Below are 22,500 nucleotides of genomic sequence, written 5' to 3'. Positions count from 1 at the left end.
GCCTCCCTTGCCTGGGCCCAGACCACGACGTCTCGGCCTGTGTAGCCTGTGCTCGCTTCAACAAGCGCATTCTCAGGCGCCGGGCGGAGTTCGCTGAAGATTTTTTCGGCGATAAATTTGCCTACACCATGCCGCCGGACCTTCCGACATCGCAAACACCCAAAAAGCGAAAAGACCGGGACCGACATTCTCGGCCCGCGTCTACCACCGACTCCACGCCAAAACCTAGCGTGAGTGCTCCGGTTCCCTCTGAGGCTGTCTCTCCACCGCTCCGAACCGAAGACACCGTGACACGCGACTCCGATTCCAGACATTACTCCGCCAGTTATAGACTTTCCTCCGGATACCGAAACCGAGGAAATGCCCGAGACCATTGCTGTAGACAAGGTCACTCCTGCACGTGGAGCTGCCAGGCCTCCTATGGCCATGTCTATTAAGGCCTGCACTAGGGCTAAGGCAGCCAGCAAAACAAAGCATATTACTTCTAAATCCTTAACTCAGCCAACTCCGGAGACACAAATTATGTCCATGGTGGCTGATTTAATTTCCATGATTAGAGGCTCACAGGCCCATCCTGAGAGAGCATCCCAGCCTCCTCCTGATAAAAGGCTCCGGGTTGAACCCTCTGACCCTACTCCTCCAGATGAAGACTCTGAGGGCTCTGTCCACTCTGATAGCCAGGAAGAGCTCTTCCAGACTTATGAGGACTTGGATGCAGAGGATTCCATCCCTTCGGCATCCCCTCCTGAGGATATTTCTTTTGGGGAAGTTCTGCACACCATGAGGGAACATTTCAAGTGGCAGGGTCAGGAATATTCTGATTCTAGGAAACGCCTTAGGACTTTCCTTAAGAAGCCTCAGCACAGGTCCTTAGCTATTCCTCCTGTACTTGATGTTCTGGATGATTTGTATTCTGACTCTAGTGCTACCCCTGATTCTCTTCCTCCTGCTCCAGCCAAGCCAGACAGGTATTACAGGGTCCCAGAAACTCATTCCCATTTATTCAGCGCCCATTCTGCTGATTTGGAAACTATTTCACAGGGGCCTAAAGGAGTTTCAGCCTCCACCTCAAAAAATCCTTTGCCCTCCAACAGGGAAGCAAGGTCATTAGAGAGATGGGGCAAAAAAGTTTACACATCCACTACCTTATCTATGAGAGCTTTAAATTGCCTTTTTCATATGTTACAATATCAGGATTATCTCTTAGAAGATTTACAAAAATCATTAGCTTCTCCTGATCCTTTAGACAGGAAGACTTTGCAGGAAGCTGTACATAACACGCAGCAAGTAAGCAATCACTTCCTGCAGTGTGGATATGATGCACTGGAAGCTTCATGTAGGGCAGCTATGACAGGGGCAGTGATTCGTAGACATGCTTGGTTAAAAGATCAACCTCTACCAGATCATGTAAAAGCAAAACTTCTGGATGCGCCTTTGGAAAAGAACAAGCTTTTTGGTGCAAATGCTAAGTATGTGTTAAAGACCATCGAAGAAAAAGCAAAATCAGTTCAGACTGTGATAGATTTCCTCCAGGTTCAACCCCCCAGATTCAGTAGGAATTGTCCTTCAAAAAACTGGTCCTTTCCTAATCCAGAAAAGTTTCAAAGGGGTAAGAACAGACGTGGCCGAGGAAGAGGCCAATACACAGAGGCCCTTACAGGGGACGACAATGGCAGCCAGGAAACCAAAGAAGTGACGCAGGGGTTTCACCTGCCCAACAACCACAAACTCAATGACTTTCCTCTACTACCGCCTACCAGGGAACAACTAGAAGCTCCTTGGAAATTATCTCTGTTTGCAGAAAACTGGCACAGACTGGCAAAGGACAAATGGATTTTGGACATTATAGACCGAGGGTACAGGTTTCATTTTCATACCTTACCAAGAAAACAAGGCATGCCAAACCTACCACAAAATCAAAGGGCAGAGGCTATCAAACAAATCACTCTGCTGACTCGAATGAAAGCAATAGAAAGAGTTCCACAACAAGAACAAGAACAGGGGTTTTACTCAAGACTGTTCCTTGTTCCAAGAAAAGGATCTCAATGGAGACCAATACTGGACTTGTCCGCATTAAACACCTTTCTCATAGTACCAAAGTTCAAAATGCTGACTCTACAGCAACTCCTTCCCATGCTGGGCAAAGAGTCGTGGCTGATTACTCTGGACCTCAAGGAGGCATACCTGCATGTCCCTATCAGACACAGCTGCAGAAGATACCTCAGATTTCTTGCAGGGGCAGAGCATTATCAATTCTCAGCATTGCCATTTGGCTTATCTACTGCGCCCAGAGTATTTACAAAATGCCTGGCTTCAGTAATTGCTCATTGCAGGCTCCAGGGTATACAAATTTACCCGTACTTGGACGACTGCCTCATACAAGCGGATGACAAATTGATGTTGACAAGAAACCTGGATTATGTCATACGATTACTTCAAGCTCTGGGATACACAGTCAACTTCCAAAAGTCAAGACTGCAGCCATCCCAGCAAATTAATCGTCTTAGGAGCCAAACTAGACACAGCCTCTCAGATGGCTTACCTGACAGAAGACAAGCAAGAGAAGTTAACTCATTACTTCAAAGGTTTAGCAAAACTCACCCAGATGACTGCAAGGTGATTCCTACAGGCCCTGGGTTACATGGCATCCTACATTCTACTGGTTCCATTAGCAAAACTACACATGAGAAAGCTTCAATGGTACCTAAAAAGCGTTTGGTCTCAACACAGCAACAACTTGGAGACAATCATACCACTCATTCCATGCCTACAAAAGGAATTCCTATGGTGGGCCTCGGTGAGCCAGGAAAACACAGGTATGTCATTCAAAAAACCACAGATAACACAGACTATGACTACAGACGCCTCAGACCTTTGATGGGAGGCGCACATGGAAGGCAGGTGTATACAAGGACAATGGTCTCCAAAGGAAACACATCTGCATATAAACCAAAAGGAAATGCTGGCAGTAATGCATGCCATCGAGGCTTTTCAACACCAACTCCAGCAAGGCCATTTAATGATACGGACAGACAACACCACTGTGATGTGGTACATAAACAAGCAGGGGGGCACCCACTCTTACCCCCTTTGCAGACTGACAATGCAGCTTTAGGAGAAATCACTGAGCCTAAACATCGTTACAATCACAGTTTGTTCCAGGAAAAGACAATGTGTTGGCGGACAGCCTAAGCAGGAATTTCACAGATCCACACGTGTGGAGGTTACATCCGAAGGCCTTCAGACAACTCACTTCGACATTGGGCAAGCCAGAAGTGGACCTAATTGCCTCTCACCTCAACCATCTTCTACCAAAATTTTGCACAAGGACATACCATACCATCCAAAAGCTTGGAAAATAGATGCCCTCTCATTCAACTGGAACTCCCTCGCAATCTATGCATTCCCACCTCTGCCACTGATGACCTCATTATTACTAAAGATCAAAGCAGAGAAGCCCAAGGGAATCATAATAGCTCCGGATTGGCCAAGACAACACTGGTACCCACTACTACGGAGCATATGTCACACCAGGAGGTGGGCCCTCCCTCAGTGGCCTCTACTTTTGACTCAACACAATTTCGAAACACTGCATCCAAACCTTCAGACTCTGCAGCTAACAGCTTGGGAGATCCCATAAATAACTTCAGCTTATCTCTCTCTAAGGAAGTTCAGCAGATACTAACAGAGGCTCGAAGACCATCCACCAGAAAGGTTTACTTAGCAAAGTGGAAAAGATACAGCAATTGGAATACCAGCAAAGGGACATGATGCTTCATTGCTGAACATCCCATTTATCTTGGAATATTTGGCAGATATGTTAAAGAACGGCCTCTCATATTCTTCCATAAAGATACATGCATCTGCTATTTCAGCTAGATACAACACTGATCCTCCTGTTTTCTCTCACCCCTTACTAAGACAATTCCTCAGGGCAATCAAGAACATTAAGCCACCAAGAAAGGCCCCAGTGCCAGCCTGGGACCTCAATTTTGTCTTAGAAAAACTGACTCTACCTCCTTTTGAGCCAGCAGCTTCAGTTGACTTGCAATTTCTCTCATGGAAGACAGCTTTTCTGTTGGCAATTACCTCAGCAAGAAGGGTTTCGGAGCTACAGGCCCTAATGGCAATACCACCCTTTATTATTTTCCACAGAGACAGGGTTTCATTAAGGACCAACCCTACTTTTATGCCAAAGGTGGTATCTAGGGTTTCTCTAAATCAAGCCATTCATCTGCCTGCTTTCTTCCCCAATCCTGAGAATAACGGGGAAAGACTTTTGCATACCTTGGACATTCACAGACAACTTCGATACTACCTGGACAGAACCAAGGCCAGTAGGAAGTCTGAACAACTTTTGTAGCTTACTCTGCAGTCCAGGGAAAAGCAGTTTCAAAACAGACTATTTCTAAATGGATTGGACATTGCATCAGATTCTGTTATTCCTTTCATGGAAAGACTGTTCCAGCCAATGTCAGACCACATTCCACCAGAGCTACAGCCACCTCTACAGCTTTTTTTAATAGGGGTGCCTACCAAGGACATTCTAGAAGCTGCTACATGGAGCTCCGTGCATACATTCTCCAAACACTACAATCTCCCTCTATATTCCAGATCCAGAGCAGGCTTTGCTTCGGCAGTCCTGCAGGGTTTGATTGCCACACCATCTCTTTCCTAGTGCATACCTCCTCCCCCAGCTAAGCTATGGTATTCTACCCACATGCTATGACTGCAGTTGCATTCTTGAAGGGCATAGTACAGTTTTGTACCTACCATAAATGTAGATGTCCGATAGACATGCAACTGCAGTCAGATTTTCCCTCCCTCCATACCCCTCTATGCCTAGGGTCCACTCCTATCCCTGTTAGTCTTAGCTGGGGATATCTGTTATGGTGTATTTGTTTTATGGCTCATTTATTTGTTTGGAATCCTGTTTTTGTCTTCCAATTTGATTACAGCCTTCCTTGGAGGGCACCTGGCATCTGGGGCAAGAAACACTGAAGAAAATGGCGTCGGCTGATGCTTATGTACTCCAGCCGCTCTGACGTCGGAGAAAAATGCGACATCAGCCGACGTCGGACCCAGACTTTGGAATCCGGCCGACCGAGGGCTGCCTGAGGCAGGACAACCCACATGTTATGACTGCATTTGCATGTCTATAGGACATCTACATTTATGGTAGGTACAAAACTGTACTTTCCATCTCACAGTGCCTTGACAGATCTGTCTTGCAGGATGACTGCAGAATTTCATGAGTGAATGACAGAAGCAGGCATCTTTCTGGACCTCATTCACAGGTGTGGTGTGCTAGAAGCAAACTTATCTGTGAGCAGAAACAACAGAAGAAATTATTTTCTAGACCATAATGCAGGTTGGGTTGCACATTGGATATCACCACCTTCATTTGGACGGATATGTTTCTGTATGCTTACTCTACAGCCCCCATTCTTAGTAAATTTGTGTGTTGTCTTGGCCTATGTATCCATGAACCCCCCCCCCCCACAGCCTTGTTGCTGCTAGTGAAATATTTGCACCCTGTTAGTGCAGTTACTACACTCTAACTTGTGCTTTGTGCTGGTGCATTTAAACTGCTTTTGAATAGGGTGATATTGATCTTGAGTTTTCTTTATGGATAGCAGCTGTTTTAGTTGTATTTACCTCAGCCAGAAAAGTTTTGGAAATTTGTTCCATTATGTATATAATTTTTTAGCCTTCCATAAGAACAGGATTAACTTGTTTACAAACTTACCCTTCATGCTAAAGGTGGTTATAGAGCTGTCCTTTAACCGGTTTGTCTACTTATTTTCCATAATCTGGAGAAGGGGAATGAGTACCACTGTCGTTTGATGGCGCATAATTGCATGGTTACCTAGGCAAACTAAAAATACAAATAAATCTTACCAGTGTTTTGTTGTCTTCCTATAAATAAGCTCAGTCTCTAAACAGACTGTATTGGAAGGGTTGCCTCCTTGTCTTGTTTTCCACTACATTTTCATGGGAAGATCTGAAGGGCCTTGTCAAGCCATATTATACTAGCACGTTAGCTGCCATGACTATTAGTGTGGTAAGCACCCATTATGACGATTAGGCAGCCATTTAGTTGTTTTTGCAAACCTTATCTTGGCAGTACAGACTGGACATCTTGGCTACAGGCAGGGGATTCTTCACCACCCTGTCTTGCATGGTGTCTCACAACATACCCCGTTAAAGTAGACAACCCACCAACAGAAGATATGTTTGGTAATCTTCCTAAAGGCAGCAACTGCAGCAATGATGGGTGAAAGACATACTACAGTTTGTGTAGGGAGTTTGCTGCAATAGTATATGTGAGTAAAATCACTGATTCAGTATAGTTTCCCCCTCCTCTTGTGTAGTTCTTGGCATCCAAGGGCTGGGGTTGGTACCATTTCATCCTTCTCCCCACATACATATGCAAGCCTATTGGTCTCCCAGTCACTTTTTATGGAAGACCAAGCAACTTGTTTTAGTTTTGGCTGGCGAGGGTCCAGGAGGACTCACTAAGTCAGATCATCTGCTTAGGGCAGTCTAGATTACTATAGCTTGGGCTCCTTGGGGCAAGAAAGAACCAAAGATTGCATAGGTTGACATCCTCCTTTATACCAGGAATGTGGCAGTGCCCTTGTGGAAAAGAGGCAGTTCAGCTGGGGAGAGGGGAGAGCATGTGAAATTCTAGAAATCTTTCTGGATGTCTGATCTTGTCTGCAGCTGAACCTTCAGAAGTTAATAATGCGACTGTGATTTTACTTTAACATCTATTGTAGTTGTAGTGTACCCCAATGTATTTTGTATAGTTTATACATTGTGGCTGTGAAAGGTTCACATATTTTAACAAGTGGAAGTAAATGGCATAAATTAGGAGTCTTGACATTGCTTGTAAAATTCTTTGTGTTTCACTGCACAAATCTTAATGAAAAATATTTTTTTTTCTTAGAGTGTGAACAGAGAGTTTCTACTCAGAGTATCTTACATGGAAATCTATAATGAAACTGTCACTGACCTTCTTTGTGATGCATTAAAAAAGAAGCCATTAGAAATTCGAGAAGATATAAATGTAAGTAGCTGTTTTAAGTTTTACTTTATATTAGCTGTGCTTACTTGGTAGTTTGTTTAGGTAACTACTGGATAAATGTAATTTAATACACAACAGTTGTATTGAGCCCTGTTTGTGCTTGCTGCCTCAAAGTACGACACCATCATAAGATTAGATCTTTTATTGCGAGGCATACACTGCAGTGGCTTGATTACTTAATTATAATCTTGCATTCTTTCAAATGACTTTTCATAAAAAATCTTGAGCTCTGGGGTAACATAGGCCCAACATAGCTGTACTGGGGTAACATAGGCCCAACATAGGTGTACTGGTATTGGAGCGAGTATTCCTCAGTATTTACGGATCTTGTATTGATTTGACCATCTTGGCCACCAAAGAAGATGTTTCCATCGCAAATCTTTTGTAGTATGTGCCATCTCCCAAGGCACATTGACCTTCAGCTTTTCCCATTGTTTCTTCTCTGTTAGTGTGTTTATTTAGGCTTGTGATTACTTTTGCATTTTGCTCAGTTTGAAAAATATGCAATCAAAATTTTCACTCGTTTTATCTTAATTATGGAATAAACCATGTGAATATTCAAAAAGTGTAATGCATTTGGAAGATCATCAGTCAGGAAGAAAGTGTACATCTCTTCTGTTTTGTTTTGCTCTTTTAATATAGAGTGTACCCCGACTGCCAGTTAAGGACACCATAGCAGTGTGGAGCTGTAGTTACAAGTCCTGCATCTATACAAAATAAACTGCTTGGCAAAAGAGAGTCTGTATCAGAACTTGCTGTAGTCACACTGAAGTGTTTTCCTGGTCAGTTCTGGAACATAAAAATAAGTCTTGCCTACCACAGAGTAACCAATGTTTAATTAGTGGCCCCTGCACTGGAGGACCTGTTGAGGGGTGGGAAAAGAACAATAGAGGCTGTGCATTGCTTCCTTCTCTCAGGGGATGGGGGTAGGATGATGGCTCATTGCTGGGGAGCAGGGTAGGTATCATTTTGCTGGTATTGACTGAGAATGTAGCAGTGTGTGCAACTAAGCTGAGATAGGGATGTGACCACAGAGGTGGTGACATGCTTCAGTGGAAGTGGACTCGGCCTTGTTGTTTCATTACATGACCCTGGAGGGTGAGGCCTCAAGATAGGCAGATCACCAATGAGAGGGGAATGTTTGATTCACAGGTCCAGACACCCAAAAGTGAGACCTGGAACTGGCTTAGTGGGGAGGTGGGGACTGAAGCTTGCCAAGACTGCAGGATGATGGACTTGCCCAGTTTATTCTTAGGTAGGTACTAGGCTATCAGCCCAAGGGCCTAAGTAAGCCTAGCCAACAAAGTTCCCTGGCTTACACCAAACCAAGAAAGCTAATTTCCTGTGCCCCTGTCGAGCAGAGCCACAGAAGTGATCCCCGAGGTGTATTTCCTATTTCCCGTCCACTCATCAAGATTCTTCTTGAAGAGTGTCAATGAGGAACTTTGCTTGACATAATTGGGTAGCTTGTTCCAGAGTATGGGAAGGCTCTGGGACAGTAAATCTATCACTCCAGCAAGTCCTGTTTATTGTGGTGACAAAGTTTAGGTCCCTAGAGCGTGTAGCTTGCAGGGATTGGGATTTCTTTAGGTGTAGCATGTCCAACAGCTCTAGGTTTGACAAAGCTTTATATGTTAAGCAGATATCACCTCGGAGTAGGCGATGTGCTACAGAGTAAAGCTACAGTTTTTTGAGACTATCAGTATAGAGCATCTTTTTGAGGCCAGTAATCCTCTTTGTGAGGTACTTCTGTGGCCTTTCCAGCTGCTGCAGATGTCTTGTGTGCTACATTCCAAAAGGGGCGTTGTACTCCATAGTGGGCTAATGAGTGTCGAATAGCGGGGAACAATGACCTCTTTTATCCTGGATGAGAACCTTTTTGTGATGGTGTGCCATGTAGAAGGATTTACTGACTACTGTGACAATGTGTTTATCAAAGGCTAGACTACTGTCCACCTGGGTCCCAAGGTCTCTTATCACACATTTGGTGTTAAGAAGACTGCCGCCTATGTGGTAGTTCATGGGTACACAGTTTTTACCAAAGGAGATGTTGTGCTTGAGGCCATGGCTCTGATACCAGGCATCTGTCTCGAGTGAGGCCCTTCTGTAGGATGTCCACATCATTTGGGGACTCTACTATAGCTCCTAGATGTTCGTGTGACACTGCTGCAGTCATTACACTTGGGTTGCCCAGCCGGCTTGAGTTCCAAAGTCTTGGTCCGGCGTCGGTTGCTGTCGCCTCCTTCCTGACGTCAAGATGCAGCCGACGCCATTTTTTTCAGTCTTTCTTGCCGCTCTGTGCCCGAAGCAAAAGCAGTTTGCAAGTGCCGGTCGGCCTACTCCTGAGATTTTCATTCCGAATCCGGAACCGAAGTCTTCTAGAAAGCAAAGTACCCCATTGGGGAAACTTTTTCTTGCCTCAGACCGATGTCAGTAAAAGTTAATAACTGTATTTCTTGTGGGAAGCAAATACCTGATGATTTCCATTCTTATTGTATCCCATGCCTAGGCCCAGACCACAACGTTACTGGTTGTTGGTTTTGTGCTAGGTTTAATAAGCGCACTATTAAACGTCTGTTTGATTTTGCCTGACATTACTTTGGCAGAAAATTTAATTATACCATGCTGCCGGAACTTCCGACGACCGGTGTTCATAAAAAGCGCAAAGACCAGGACAGGCATCCTATGCCCAAAACTTATGACGAAGCCTCTTCTAGGCCAGGTTTACCGGTTTTCAGTGAGGCGCCTTCGCAGCCCCTGATTACCGCTTCTGCAAAACCACAGGCCGCCTCCGACCCCCATGTGGAGATGGGCTGGGCCTTCGGACGCGCTAGCTTTTTAACAGACAGAAACCGATCCTGCAGAGGGATCCGGAGAACCTGAGCTACGTGCAGCTTCAGAGAGTGTCTTCAGACCTACTCAGCTAAGCATTAAACCCCCTTCTAAGTCAAAGCCCCCTTTAAAAACTAAGAAACAAGTACAGCATTCTCCAGGACAGGCCTCCATGCCTAAGAAACAAATGCTCAAAATGGCTGAAGGCCTAATCACCCTGATCAGGGGTTCCCATCCCCCACCTGATAAAAGGCCTAGACATGATGCAGATTGATTCATCCGACCAGGGGGTCCATTTCCTCAGATTCATCCTCAGACCTGGGATACTCTTTACCCCCCCTTATGAGGATTCTGTTGCTGAGGAATCTATTCCATCAGCCTCTCCACCTGAGGACTACTCCTTTGGGGAAACCTTACATACCATGAGGGAGCATTTCCATTGGGAAGGCCAGGATTACTCAGAATCCAAGAAAAGGCTCAGAGACTTCCTATTACCTCAACACAAACCCCTGGCTATTCTGCCTGTGCTAGATATTGTGGATGATGTGTACACTGAATCCAGCTTAAATCCTGATTCCTTGCCTGCAGCTCCACTTAAACTGGACAGATATTAGAGTCCCTGACTCGCACAAATTTCTGTATAAAAGCCCTGTTGCTGATCCCGAAACTATTTCTCAGGGACCCAAAGGGGTTAAGGCCTCATCAGCAAAGAACCCAGTTCCCTCTGACAGATTCCAGAGGACTAAACAGATGGGGAAAGAAAGTATATACGTCTGAAACTTTAGCATTGAGAGCCTTAAATTGCCTGTTTCACATGCTAAAATATCAGCAATTTTTGATGTCTCAGTTGAAACAAAAAATGCTTCCAGATACAGATCCTCCTAATTTTAAAGAAATGCAGGATTTATTGCATGCCGCTGAACAAGTGGGAAAGCATACTTTGCAATGTGGTTTTGATTCTTTAGAGGCCTCTTGCAGAGCAGTAGTTACAGGCTCTGTCATTAGAAGACATGCATGGTTAAAAGAGCATACGTTACCAGATCATGTTAAAGCTAAATTACTGGATGCACCTTTACAGCATTTGGAGTTAAGGCAGAAGAGGTATTAAAGAAAATGGAGGATAAGGCAAAATCTATGCAAACAGTGAAGGATTTCTTACAGGTTCAGCCTCCTCGATTTTGTAGAAACTGGCCAACGAAGAATTGGTCCTTTCCAGTTAATGACAGACCTCAAAGGGGCAGATACAGACGGCCAAGAGGTAGAGGCCAACCACAAGGTCCTTACAGGCCTCGACAATGGGGGTGCATCAGGCCAGAAAGAAGGGGAAGACAGGCACCTACCATATAAAAAACAGCCCCAATGACTTCCCACTCCAGCTGCCAAACAACTCACTCTTGGCAGCCCCTTTGGGAGGAAAACTGGCATATGATCACCCAAGACAAATGGGTTCTCAATATTTCAAAAGGTTACAGGTTCCACTTTCACACTCTGCCAAGATTAAAAGGAATGCCAAATCTGCCACTAAATCAAAGGGCAGAGGCCCAAAAACAAAGTATGGCACTCATGAACATGGGAGCTATTCAAAAGGTGCCACCACAGGAACAAGGGCAAGGATTTTACTCAAGACTCTTTCTGGTTCCCAGAAAAGACAAACCTTGGAGGCCCATTCTGGATCTTTCTTCACTGAACACTTACCTGGATGTTCTGAAATTAAGAATGCTGACATTACAGCAGCTTCTTCCCATGCTGGACAAGCAAGCTTGGCTTGTGACTTTGGACCTCAAGGAGGCATACCTGCATGTCCCTATCGGACAAAACTGCAGAAGATGCCTCAGGTTCTTAGCTGGTCCAATGCACTATCAATTCTCTGCACTGCCCTTTGGATTATCTACTGCACCCAGGGTTTTCACAAAGTGCCTGGCACCAGTAATTGCATTTTGCAGACAGAAAGGAATTCAAATTTACCCATACCTGGATGACTGCCTGATTCAAGCAGAGAGCAAGGACATTCTTCTACAGCATCTGGCGTTTGTAAAAAAGTTAAGTTGCCTGGGGTACACAGTAAACAAAAAGAAATCAAAACTAGTGCCCTCACAAGAGATAATATTCCTGGGTGCCAGCTTGAACACAACGGCCCAGATGGCTTTTCTCACGCCAGACAAGCAAGGACAACTGACAGAATACTTTCAATTGATGGCAACAAAGACCCACCTCCCTGCAAGAAAAATTCTGCAGGCCTTGGGCTTCATGGCATCTTGCATTACTACTAATTCCATATGCCAGACTGCATACGAGGAAACTACAATGATACCTAAGGAATGTATGGTATCAACACTGTCAAAGTTTGGAAACAGTTAAACCACTAATACCTTGCCTTCAACAGTAGTTTCGATGGTGGGCTCAAGCTTGTCACCTCAACAAGGGACAGGCTTTCACTCAACCCACAGCCAGGCAAACACTGACAACAGATGCATTGGATTACGCCTGGGGAGCACAGATGGCAGGAAAATGTATTCAGGGCAAGTGGCCCGCAGAATAAAGGCATCTTCACATCAATCAAAAAGAGATGCTAGCTGTACAAAATGCCCTTACAGCTTTCAAGGACCTGTTGCATCCAGGGCAACTACTACTAAAGACAGACAACACCACAGTTATGTGATACATAAACAAGCAAGGGGGCACTCACTCCTACCCCCTCTGCAGACTAGCCATGACCTTGTGGAACACAGCTATAAACTATCAAGTTCATCTACAAGCACAATTCCTGCCAGGAGAGAAAAACACACTGGCAGACGACTTAAGCAGAAATATCATGGATCCACACGAATGGGAATTGAATCCTCAAATATTCAGAATAATAAAGAAATGGTGGAGCCTGGACATAGATCTGTTTGCCTCCCCAATGAATTGCCAGCTAAAGAAATTCTGCACATGGAGTTACCATCCGCAAGCATGGAAAGTGGATGCCCTCCCATTCAGCTGGACAAACCTACAAGTATATGTTTTTCCACCACTGCCTCTTCTCCCAGAGGTACTCATAAAAGCTAGGCAAGAAGAGCCAAAAATGATCCTGTTTGCACCAGATTGGCCACGCCAGCACTGGTACCCAATCTTAAAAAACTTAGCACAAGGACTACCCTGGATTTTGCCTCAAATACCACATCTACTGTCTCAGTACAACAATCAGTTACTCCACAGGCAGCTAAAGACACTAAACCTAGCTGCATGGAAGATACCCTAGCCACGCAAGCAATGCCTCTCTCCAAAGCAGTTATGGATGTCATTCTGGAGGCTAGAAGGCTTAGTACCAGGAAAGCCTACTCTGATAAATGGAAGAGATTCTGTGCCTGGAGCCAGGTTCATAGCCTTGATCCTCTTGTGCCAAACATTCCTCAGATATTACAATATTTGACTGAGATGCTGGACAAAGGACTCTGCTTTTCATCCATCAAGATCCACGCCTCTGCCATCTCTGCACATTACAACACGGATCCACCAATGTTCTCTAATCCTTTGCTAAAACAGTACCTCAGAGGGGCTAAAAACATAAGACTGTCCTGTAGAGCACCTACTCCAACTTGGGACCTCAACTTTGTTTTGGAAAAATTAACTTTACCTCCTTTTGAACCAGCAAGCATGGCAGAATTAAAATACATTTCTTGGAAAACTGCTCTGCTCCTGGCAATAACTTCTGCAGGAAGAGTTTCAGAATTACAGGCACTAATGGCAGTGGAACCTTCCCTCATTTTCCACCAGGACAGGGTGTCCTTAAGAACTAACCCTACGTTTATGCCTAAGGTGGTTTTCAAGTGCGTCTCTAAACCAAACCATTCACTTGCCTACTTTTTATCCAAAACCACAGAATAAAGGGGAAAGACTACTGCATTCATTGGGAATTCACAGGCAGATGTTCATAGTCTTTCACTGTTGCAGTCATTACTCTTGGGTTATCCTGCTGGCAGGCTACCCGCAGTCAGCCTGAATTCCAAATTCTAGGTCCGATGTCGGTTGCTGTTGCCTCCACCCTGACGTCAGTGCGCCAGGGGTGTAAAAGATGCAGCCGACATCATTTTCTTCAGTCTTTCTTGCCAGGTGGTGCCCGAAGCAAAAGCAGTTCGCAAGTGCCAGTCGGCCGAATCCTCAGATTTTCAAAATTGAATTTTAGATCCGAAATCTTCATTAAAGCTAAGTACCCCGTTGGGGAAACTTTTTTTTCTTGCTCCAGACCGATGTCAGAAAAAGTTAACAATTGTATTTCTTGTGGGAAGCAAAAACCTCCTAAGGATTTTCATTCTTATTGTATACCTTGCCTAGACCCAGACCACGACTTTGCTTGTTGTAGGTTTTGTGCTAGATTTAACCAACGCACTATTAAGCGTTGGTACGACTTTGCCTTTCATTATTTCTGCCGAAGATTCAATTATACTATGCCATCGGAACAACAGACACCCGGAGTTTCTAAAAAACGCAAGGATAAAGACAAGGACAGGCATCCGAGGTCAAAAACAGACTACGAGGCTTCCGCTAAGCTAGTCGTCGGTTCGCCGGCTCTCAGTGAGGCGCTTTCACAACCCCTGATTCCCGCTACCTCAGAGCCACAGGCCACTTTCGACTTCCCACGTGGAGCTGACTGGGCCTCTGGAAACTCAAGGTATTGGAGCCTCGGAAACAATTCCCTCAGATGGGTCTGGAGCTGCTGGGCAGGCATCAGCTTCTGAGGGTGTTTTCAGATCAACACAGTTATATGTAAAGCCATTTTCAACTTCAAAGCCAAAGACTAAAGCAGCTCTAAAGACAAAGAAACAAGTACAGGACAGAGTTCCATGCCTAAAAAACAAATGCTCAAAAGGGACGAAGACCTTATTACTTTGATCAGGGGTTCCCATCCCCCTCCTGATAGAGGCCTTGGCAAGAGACTGAATATGAATTTTCAGATCAGGTTTCCATTTCCTCTGATTCCTCCTCTGACCAAAGATACTCTCTTCCTCCCTTTGAGGATTCTGATGCTGAAAAATCTATTCCTTCATCTTCTCCTCCTGAAGATTACTCTTTTTTGGGGAGACCCTTCATACCATGAGGGAGCACTTCCATTGGGAGAGGCAGGATTACTCAGAATCTAAGCAAAGGCTCAAAGATTTTCTTTTACTTCCTCAGCACAGGCCCCTTGCTATTCCCCCTGTTATGGACATTGTGGATGATGATTTTTCAGAGTCTGGCCTCTCTCCACACTCCATACCCCCTGCACCAGTTAAGCCAGACAGATACTACAGGGTCCCAGATTCCCATACATTTTTATATAAAAACCCTGCTGTTGACCCAGAAACCGTATCTGTGTCCTAAGGGAGTCCAGGCTTCCACTGCAAAAAACACTGTTCCCTCTGATAGAGATTCAAGGGAACTGGACAGATGGAATAAAGTTTACACTTCTGCTACTTTGGCCATAAGGGCTTTAAATTGTCAATTTCATATGCTTAAATATCAGCAATACTTAATGTCACTATTAAAACAGAAAATGTTGACCAACTCTGAATGTCCAGAAAACAAGGAAATGCAGGATTTATTGCATGCAGCTGAACAAGTGGGAAAACATACTTTGCAATGTGGTTTTGATTCTTTGGAGGCCTCTTGTAGGGCCGCTGTAACGGGTTCTGTGATTAGGAGGCATGCTTGGTTATAAAGGAACAGAATCTGCCTGATCATGTTAAAGCAAAATTACTGGATGCTCCTTTACAGCATGATACTTTGTTTGGTGTTAAGGCAGAAGAGGTGTTGAAGAAAATGGAGAGTAAAGCAAAATTTATGCAAAGTTAAAGATTTCTTACAGGTACAGCCTCCTACATTTAGCAGGAACTGGCCTTCGAAAAATTGGTCCTTTCCAGTGTCAGACCTCAGAGGCAGGTACAAACGCCCTAGAGGCAGATCCCAGCCCCAAGGCTCATGCAGGCCTAAACAATGGGGTACTTCTACCTCCTAAAGCAGAGAAGACAAATCCCAGCCTTATAGGAAACGGTCACAATAACTTTCCTCTACCAGTACCAAGCACTTATCTTTTGGAAGCACCCTTAGGGGGGAAAACTAGCACTTCTTTCACAAAACTGGTACATGATTACCCAGGAGAAATGGGTCTTGAATATAGTGTCTCAGGGCTACAGGTTCCACTTTCACACCCTGCCAAAGGCAAGAGGCATGCCAAACCTGCCACACAATCAATGGGCAGAGGCACAAAAGCAAGTTTCATCCCTCATGGACATGGGGGCCATTCAGTGAGTACCACTACAGGAGCAGGGACAAGGATTTTACTCTGACTTTTCTTGGTACGGAGAAAGAACAAAGCCTGGAGACCAATACTGGACCTGTCTATTCTAAACACATTTCTGGACGTTCCAAAATTCAAAATGTTGACTCTGCAACAGCTTCTGCCCATGCTGGGCAAGAAGGCTTGGCTTGTAACTTTGGACCTAAAAGAGGCATACCTGCATATCCCAATCAGGCAATCTTGCAGAAGATACCTCAGATTCATAGCTGGCTCAATGCACTACCAATTCTCTTCACTGCCCTTTGGCTTATCTACTGCACCCAGAGTCTTCACAAAATGCCTGGCACCAGTAATTACATTTTGCAGACAAAGAGGAATTCGAATATATCCTTACTTGGACGACTGCCTTATACAAGCAGAGAACTAGGACATTCTCCTACAGCATCTGGCGTTTGTAAAAATTTTATTAATTTGCCTAGGGTACACAGTAAACGAAAAGAAATCAAAACTAGTACCCTCTCAAAAGATAATATTCCTGGGTGCATGCTTAAATACAACTGTCCAGATAGCTTATCTCAGGCCAGACAAACAAAGGCAACTTACTTCTTACTTCAAAATGTTGGGAACAAAGACCCAGTTATCTGCAAGAAAAATTCTGCAGGCTTTGGGCTTCATGGCATCCTGCATTCTGCTAATTCCATATGCCAGACTGCATATGAGAAAACTTCAATGGTACCTAAAAAGTGTTTGGACTCAACATTGCCACAGCTTGGAAACATTAATTACCCTCATACCTTGCCTGCAACAGGAGTTTCGTTGGTGGGCACAGGCCTGTCGCCTCAAAAAGGGACAGCCATTCACCCTACCCACAGCCAGGCAGTCAATAACAACAGATGCATCAGATTATGCCTGGGGGGCCCACATGGCAGGAAAATGTGTTCAGGGCACATGGCCCACAAGCTAAATGCATCTACATATCAATCAAAAAGAGATGCTAGCTGTACAGAATGCCCTGGCAGCTTTCAAGAATCTTCTTCATCCAGGACAACCACTGATAAGGATGAACAATACTACAGTCATGTGATACATAAACAGGGAGGCACACATTCCTACCCCCTCTGCAGACAAGCTATGACTTTGTGGGACACAGCATTGTCTTATCAAGTACACCTGCAAAAACGATTCCTTCCAGGAAAGAAAAATACTCTGGCAGACGAACTAAGCAGAAACCTCACGGATCCCCACGAGTGGAAACTGGATCCACAAGTCTTCAGCATGATAACAAAGAAATGGGGATGCCCAGACATAGATCTATTTGCCTCCCCTCACAACTGCCAACTACAAAGATTCTGCACAAGGAAAGTGGATGCTCTATCATTCAGATGGAAAAGCCTAACAGCATATGCCTTTCCTCCTCTGCCACCTCCCCAAGGTACTGCTAAAGGTTAGACAAGAGAAGCCAAAAATGATTCTGATTGCCCCAGACAGGCCACGCCACCACTGGTACCCAATCCTAAAAAGTTTGTCTCAAGGCCCAGCCTAGACATTGCCTCTAATTCCTCACTTACTGACCCAGCAAAACAATCAGATCCTGCACAGCCAACTCAGGCCCCTAAATCTGGCAGCATGGTGGATAATGTAGCCATTCAAAACACACCTCTCTCTAAAGCAGTGATGGATGTTATTTTGTAGGCCAGGAGGCCTAGTACCAGAAAATCTTATGCAGAAAAATGGAAAAGATTCTATGCTTGGAACCAGGCACAAGGAAATGACACGTTTATACCAAATATTCCTCAGATTTTACAATACCTAACTGAGATGCTGGGCAAAGGCCTATCCTTTACATCAATTAAAATCCATGCCTCTGCCATTTCAGCTCATTACAATACGGAACCACCTATTTTTTTCTCATCCATTGCTAAGGCAGTACCTCAGAAGGGCTAAGGCAGTACCTCAGAAGGGCCAAAAACATAAGACCTCCAAGGAGAGCTCCAATACCTGCATGGGACCTCAATTATGTATTGGAAAAGCTCACACTGGCGCCTTTTGAGACAGCCAATGCAGCTGATATAAAGTTTTTATTTTGGAAAACAGCTCTGCTCCTAGCAGTAACCTCTGCAAAACGAGTCTGAGTTGCAGGTACTCATGGCTGTGGAACCCTTCATTATTTTCCATCCGGACAGGGTTTCTCTAAGGACGAACCCAACATTTATGCCTAAGGTAGTGTCCAGTGTGGCCCTTAACCAAACCATTCATTTACCTACTTTTTATCCAAACCCACAGAATAAAGGTGAGAGACTCCTGCATTCTTTGGACATAGACAGACAACTACGCTTCTACTTGGACAGAACTAAAGCTTTTGGAAAGACTGAGCAACTCTTAATGGCATATGCTGCAGGATCTCAAGGAAAGGCTATCTCAAAGCAGACTATTTCAAAATGGATAGGCCACTGCATTCGTTTCTTCTACTCACAACATGGCAGATCAGTGCCTAAGGGCATTTAGCCACATTCAACCAGTGCAGCAGCCACTTCAGCAGCCTTTCTCAGAGGAGTACCTACCTTTCTCAGAGGAGTACCTACCAAAGACATTTTAGAGGCTGCAATTTGGAGTTTCAGTGCACACTTTTACCAAGCACTACCATTTATCTCTCTACTCTAAATCCAGAGCAGGCTTTGCCATTGCAGTTCTGCAGGGCCTTATAGCCTCTCCTAATCCTCTTTAGGCCCAGCCATCCTACCTCCGCTTTGGGATTCAACCCAAGACTAATGACTGCAACAGTGAAACACGAACATAGTACAGTTGTGTACCTACCATAAATATAGATGTTCGAGTGTATTCACTGTTGCAGTCCAGGTTACCCACCATCCCCCTTTTTCTTTGCTGGGACTTATCTATTCTTCTCTATCCTATACAACCTATGTGGTCTATTTGCTTATAGATGAAGTAAATCTTTATCCTTCTGCATGCATAATTATTGGCATAATTTTTAGCCTTCCTTTTTGGAGGCACCTGATATCTGGGGCAAGAAAAACTGAAGAAAATGGCATCTGCTGCATCTTTTATACCCCTGGCGCACTGACGTCAGGGAGGAGGCGACAGCAACCGACACCGGACCTAGAGTTTGGAATTCAGGCCGACTGCTGGTAGCCTGCCAGCAGGATAACCTAAGAGTAATGACTGCAACAGTGAATACACTCTAACATCTACATTTATGGTAGGTACACAACTGTATACGCTTCTACTTGGACAAAACCAAAGCTTTCAGAAAATCTGAGCAATTATTGGTAGCATATGCTGCAGCAGCACAGGGAAAAGCTATTTCAAAACAGACCATTTCCAAATGGATAGGACATTGCATACGTTTCTGCTATATGCACCATGGAAAACCTGTGCCTAACAGCATTAGATCTCACTCCACCAGGGCAACAGCCACTTCAACTGCCTACCTCAGAGGAGTACCTACCAAGGATATTTTGGAAGCAGCGACATGGAGTACTGTGCATACCTTCACCAAGCATTACTATCTGCCTCTGTACTCTAAATCCAGAGCTTGCTTCGCCTCTGCAGTGCTGCAGGGACTTTTAGCCACCCCTAATGCCTTATAGAACCAGCCACCCTACCTCAGCTTTGGGATTCTACCCAAGTGTAATGACTGCAACAGTGTCACACGAACATAGTACAGTTTTGTACCTACCATAAATGTAGACGTTCAAGTGTAGACACTGCTGCAGTCCAGGTTACTTTCCCTCCTTCCCCTCTTACTGGCTAGTACGTACCTAGTTCCTCTACCTTTTACTAGCTATGGGGAGTATTTGCTGGTAGCTGCAAGTATGTTTGCATTTCTTATGTATGTTTTATTAGCAATTTGAATTGCCTACCTATCTGGGGGCACCTGACATCTGGGGCAAGAAAAACTGAAGAAAATGGCGTCGGCTGCATCTTATATACCCCTGTCGCACTGATGCCGGACCAAGACTTTGGAACTCAGGCCGACTGGGGAACCGCCTGACGGCAGTATAACCCAAGTGTAATGACTGCAGCAGTGTCTGCACTCGAACATCTACATTTATAGTAGGTACAAAACTGTACTTTTGCAGTCATCTGTAAACTTAGTTAGCCAGAGGCTTTCTGTGTTAGCCTGTACTTCAGAGAAATGGATACCAAACAGGAGAGGTCCCAGGACTGATCCCTGTGGTACTCCACCTGTCACTGGTTTGAAGTCAGATTTGGAGTCTGCAACTTTTACAGTGTGGGTTCTGTCAGTGAGCCAGTTGGCAACCCATCTTCTGACATAGGGATTTATACCTAGTTTAGTGAGTTTAGCTATAATTCTGGAATGGGGAATGGTGTCGAAAGCCTTGGCGAGGTCAAGATAGGCTGTGTGAACCACCTTAATCTCATCTACGGCTTTGGTGACTGCCTCAAAGAAGTCGACCAGGTTCAGGAGGCATGATCTGCCTTTCACAAACCCGAACTGGGTGGGGTCCAGAGGTTGGAGGTTACCAATGTCTTTGTTTATGAATTCCATGATGATACGTTCCATGGCCTTGCAGACCAGGCTCGTCAGGCTAATAGGGCGATAGTTCCCAGGATCAGTGGTAGCTCCCCCTTTGTGGAGTGGGATAACTGTTGCTGTGCATCATTCAGTGGGCACAAAGCCTGACGTGAGGCTATGATTGAACATGGTGCTTAGGTGGGGAGCTAGTTCGTTCTGAAGTTCGTGTAAAATGCAGCCTGAGATGTCCGGTCCCATGGATGCTGTGTATTTGGCTTTTTGAGAGTGCTGCTTTTACCTGTGAAGTTGTGATTACAGGGACTCCGCATTCTTCCTGTATAGATATGGGCCCTTTAGGGGTTGAGAGGGGGGTAAAGTTAGCACTGAGCCTATCTGCCAGGATGTTGGCATTATCAGTTGGTTCTGTAATTTTTGTGCCATTGTGCTGTAACTCGGATCAGATCTGGATGTTGCCATTGAGATTCTTGACATAGCTATGGAATGCTTTGTGGTTGTCCTTAGAATCACTAGCAATCTTGTTTTCATAGCTAGCTTTGGAGGATCTTGTAAGGGATCTCACCTTCTTGCTGAGGCTGACCAGGGAGCTTCTCCACTCATGGGATTTTACTCTCTTTTGCAACAATTTCTTCCTTCTGTTGTAGAGTTTGTTTATGGCAGGGTACCACCAGATTGGCTTCCTTTTTTTTGGAGGATAGCACAATCCATGCACTTGTGTAAGTGCTTATAGAGTGCATTTTTGTAGGATTCAGCAGTCGTAACTGTATTGTCCATCTGCATGGGTGTCATGAAGTTTGTCACTTCTGTCTTAAAAAGCAGGAAGTTGGCTTTGGAGAAATTTTTTACCATGGTTTACTTAATGGGGGGTGGGGGATGGATGTGGATATTTAGAGTGATTGGCTCATGGTCGGATCTGACCAACGAGGAGTTAACTTCAGGTGTGGAACACCGGTCACTCATGTTGGAATGACTAGGTCTATGACTTCCAGAAAGCGCTGAGCGAAGGAGTTGGTACATGAGTAGTTTTCCCAGTTAATGGTGGGGTAGTTGAAATCACCCAATATTAGGGTGTTTGGTTAACCCTAATATTTTCCAGTATATCAAGAAAAAAGGAGTGTGAATCTTGGGGCATGGTGGGGGATCTGTAGCAGGCTACAATTTGGATTGCAGTTTTGCCTAGAGTTAGTTGCACTTTGATAACCTTGGCTGCATTATGCTGAGTAACTAGCCTGGAGGTGTGGATATCCTTAATGAATATGGACACACCTCCGCCTTTGGTGTTCTTGTCCAGATTTGATGGCTGAAAAGTGTGGTATGAGTTATAGCCTGGTACATAGCTCTCAACCTTCCATCACCAAAATGAGGAACACTCGCCTTCATAATGTGGAACAAATGGGCAAAATGTGGAACACACATACTAATGGCTTACTAACAACTTCAACTAGGAAGGTCATAGGATGGTTAAAATATGCTGTTTTCACTTATAAAGAAGATCCTTTAATGAATTAATATGATTAATGTCAATTTACCATGGATTTCACCTAAAACATTCCTAACAGTGAATGTGTAACAGACCCATTCAATGTGGAACTTTGAGGAATTTCGAGGAGCACGACCCTTTTAAGACCCCAAATGAGGTACGTCCCTCATAACGAGGTACACTTGAGAGGTATGGCCTGGTAATGCAGGGGTGCTCTCTGGAGTCTTGAACCAGGTCTCAGTCACTGCACAGACATCGATGTTCTCCATTTTAAGGAGTGCCTCGAGTCAGTGCATTTTGAAATTTAGACTTCTAGCATTGAGTAG

General features: G+C 44.7%; 1 protein-coding gene across 1 annotated transcript in view; it reads left to right on the top strand.

The window, feature by feature from the left end:
• CENPE (centromere protein E) overlaps window positions 1-22,500 on the top strand; it is a 3,008,010-nt gene that overhangs the window by 351,634 nt on the left and 2,633,876 nt on the right. Inside the window, exon 5 of the mRNA XM_044063442.1 lies at window positions 6,953-7,072. Coding sequence (XP_043919377.1) covers window positions 6,953-7,072 — 120 coding nt within the window. The remainder of the gene's footprint in view (window positions 1-6,952; window positions 7,073-22,500) is intronic.

The sequence above is a fragment of the Protopterus annectens genome, chromosome 2.part1 (genome assembly GCF_019279795.1).
Source record: "Protopterus annectens isolate FY-2018-M chromosome 2.part1, PAN1.0, whole genome shotgun sequence".
Classification (NCBI taxonomy): Eukaryota; Metazoa; Chordata; order Ceratodontiformes; family Protopteridae; genus Protopterus; species Protopterus annectens.
Note: the sequence above shows the minus strand (reverse complement) of the source record. Positions and strands in the feature narration are given on the sequence as shown.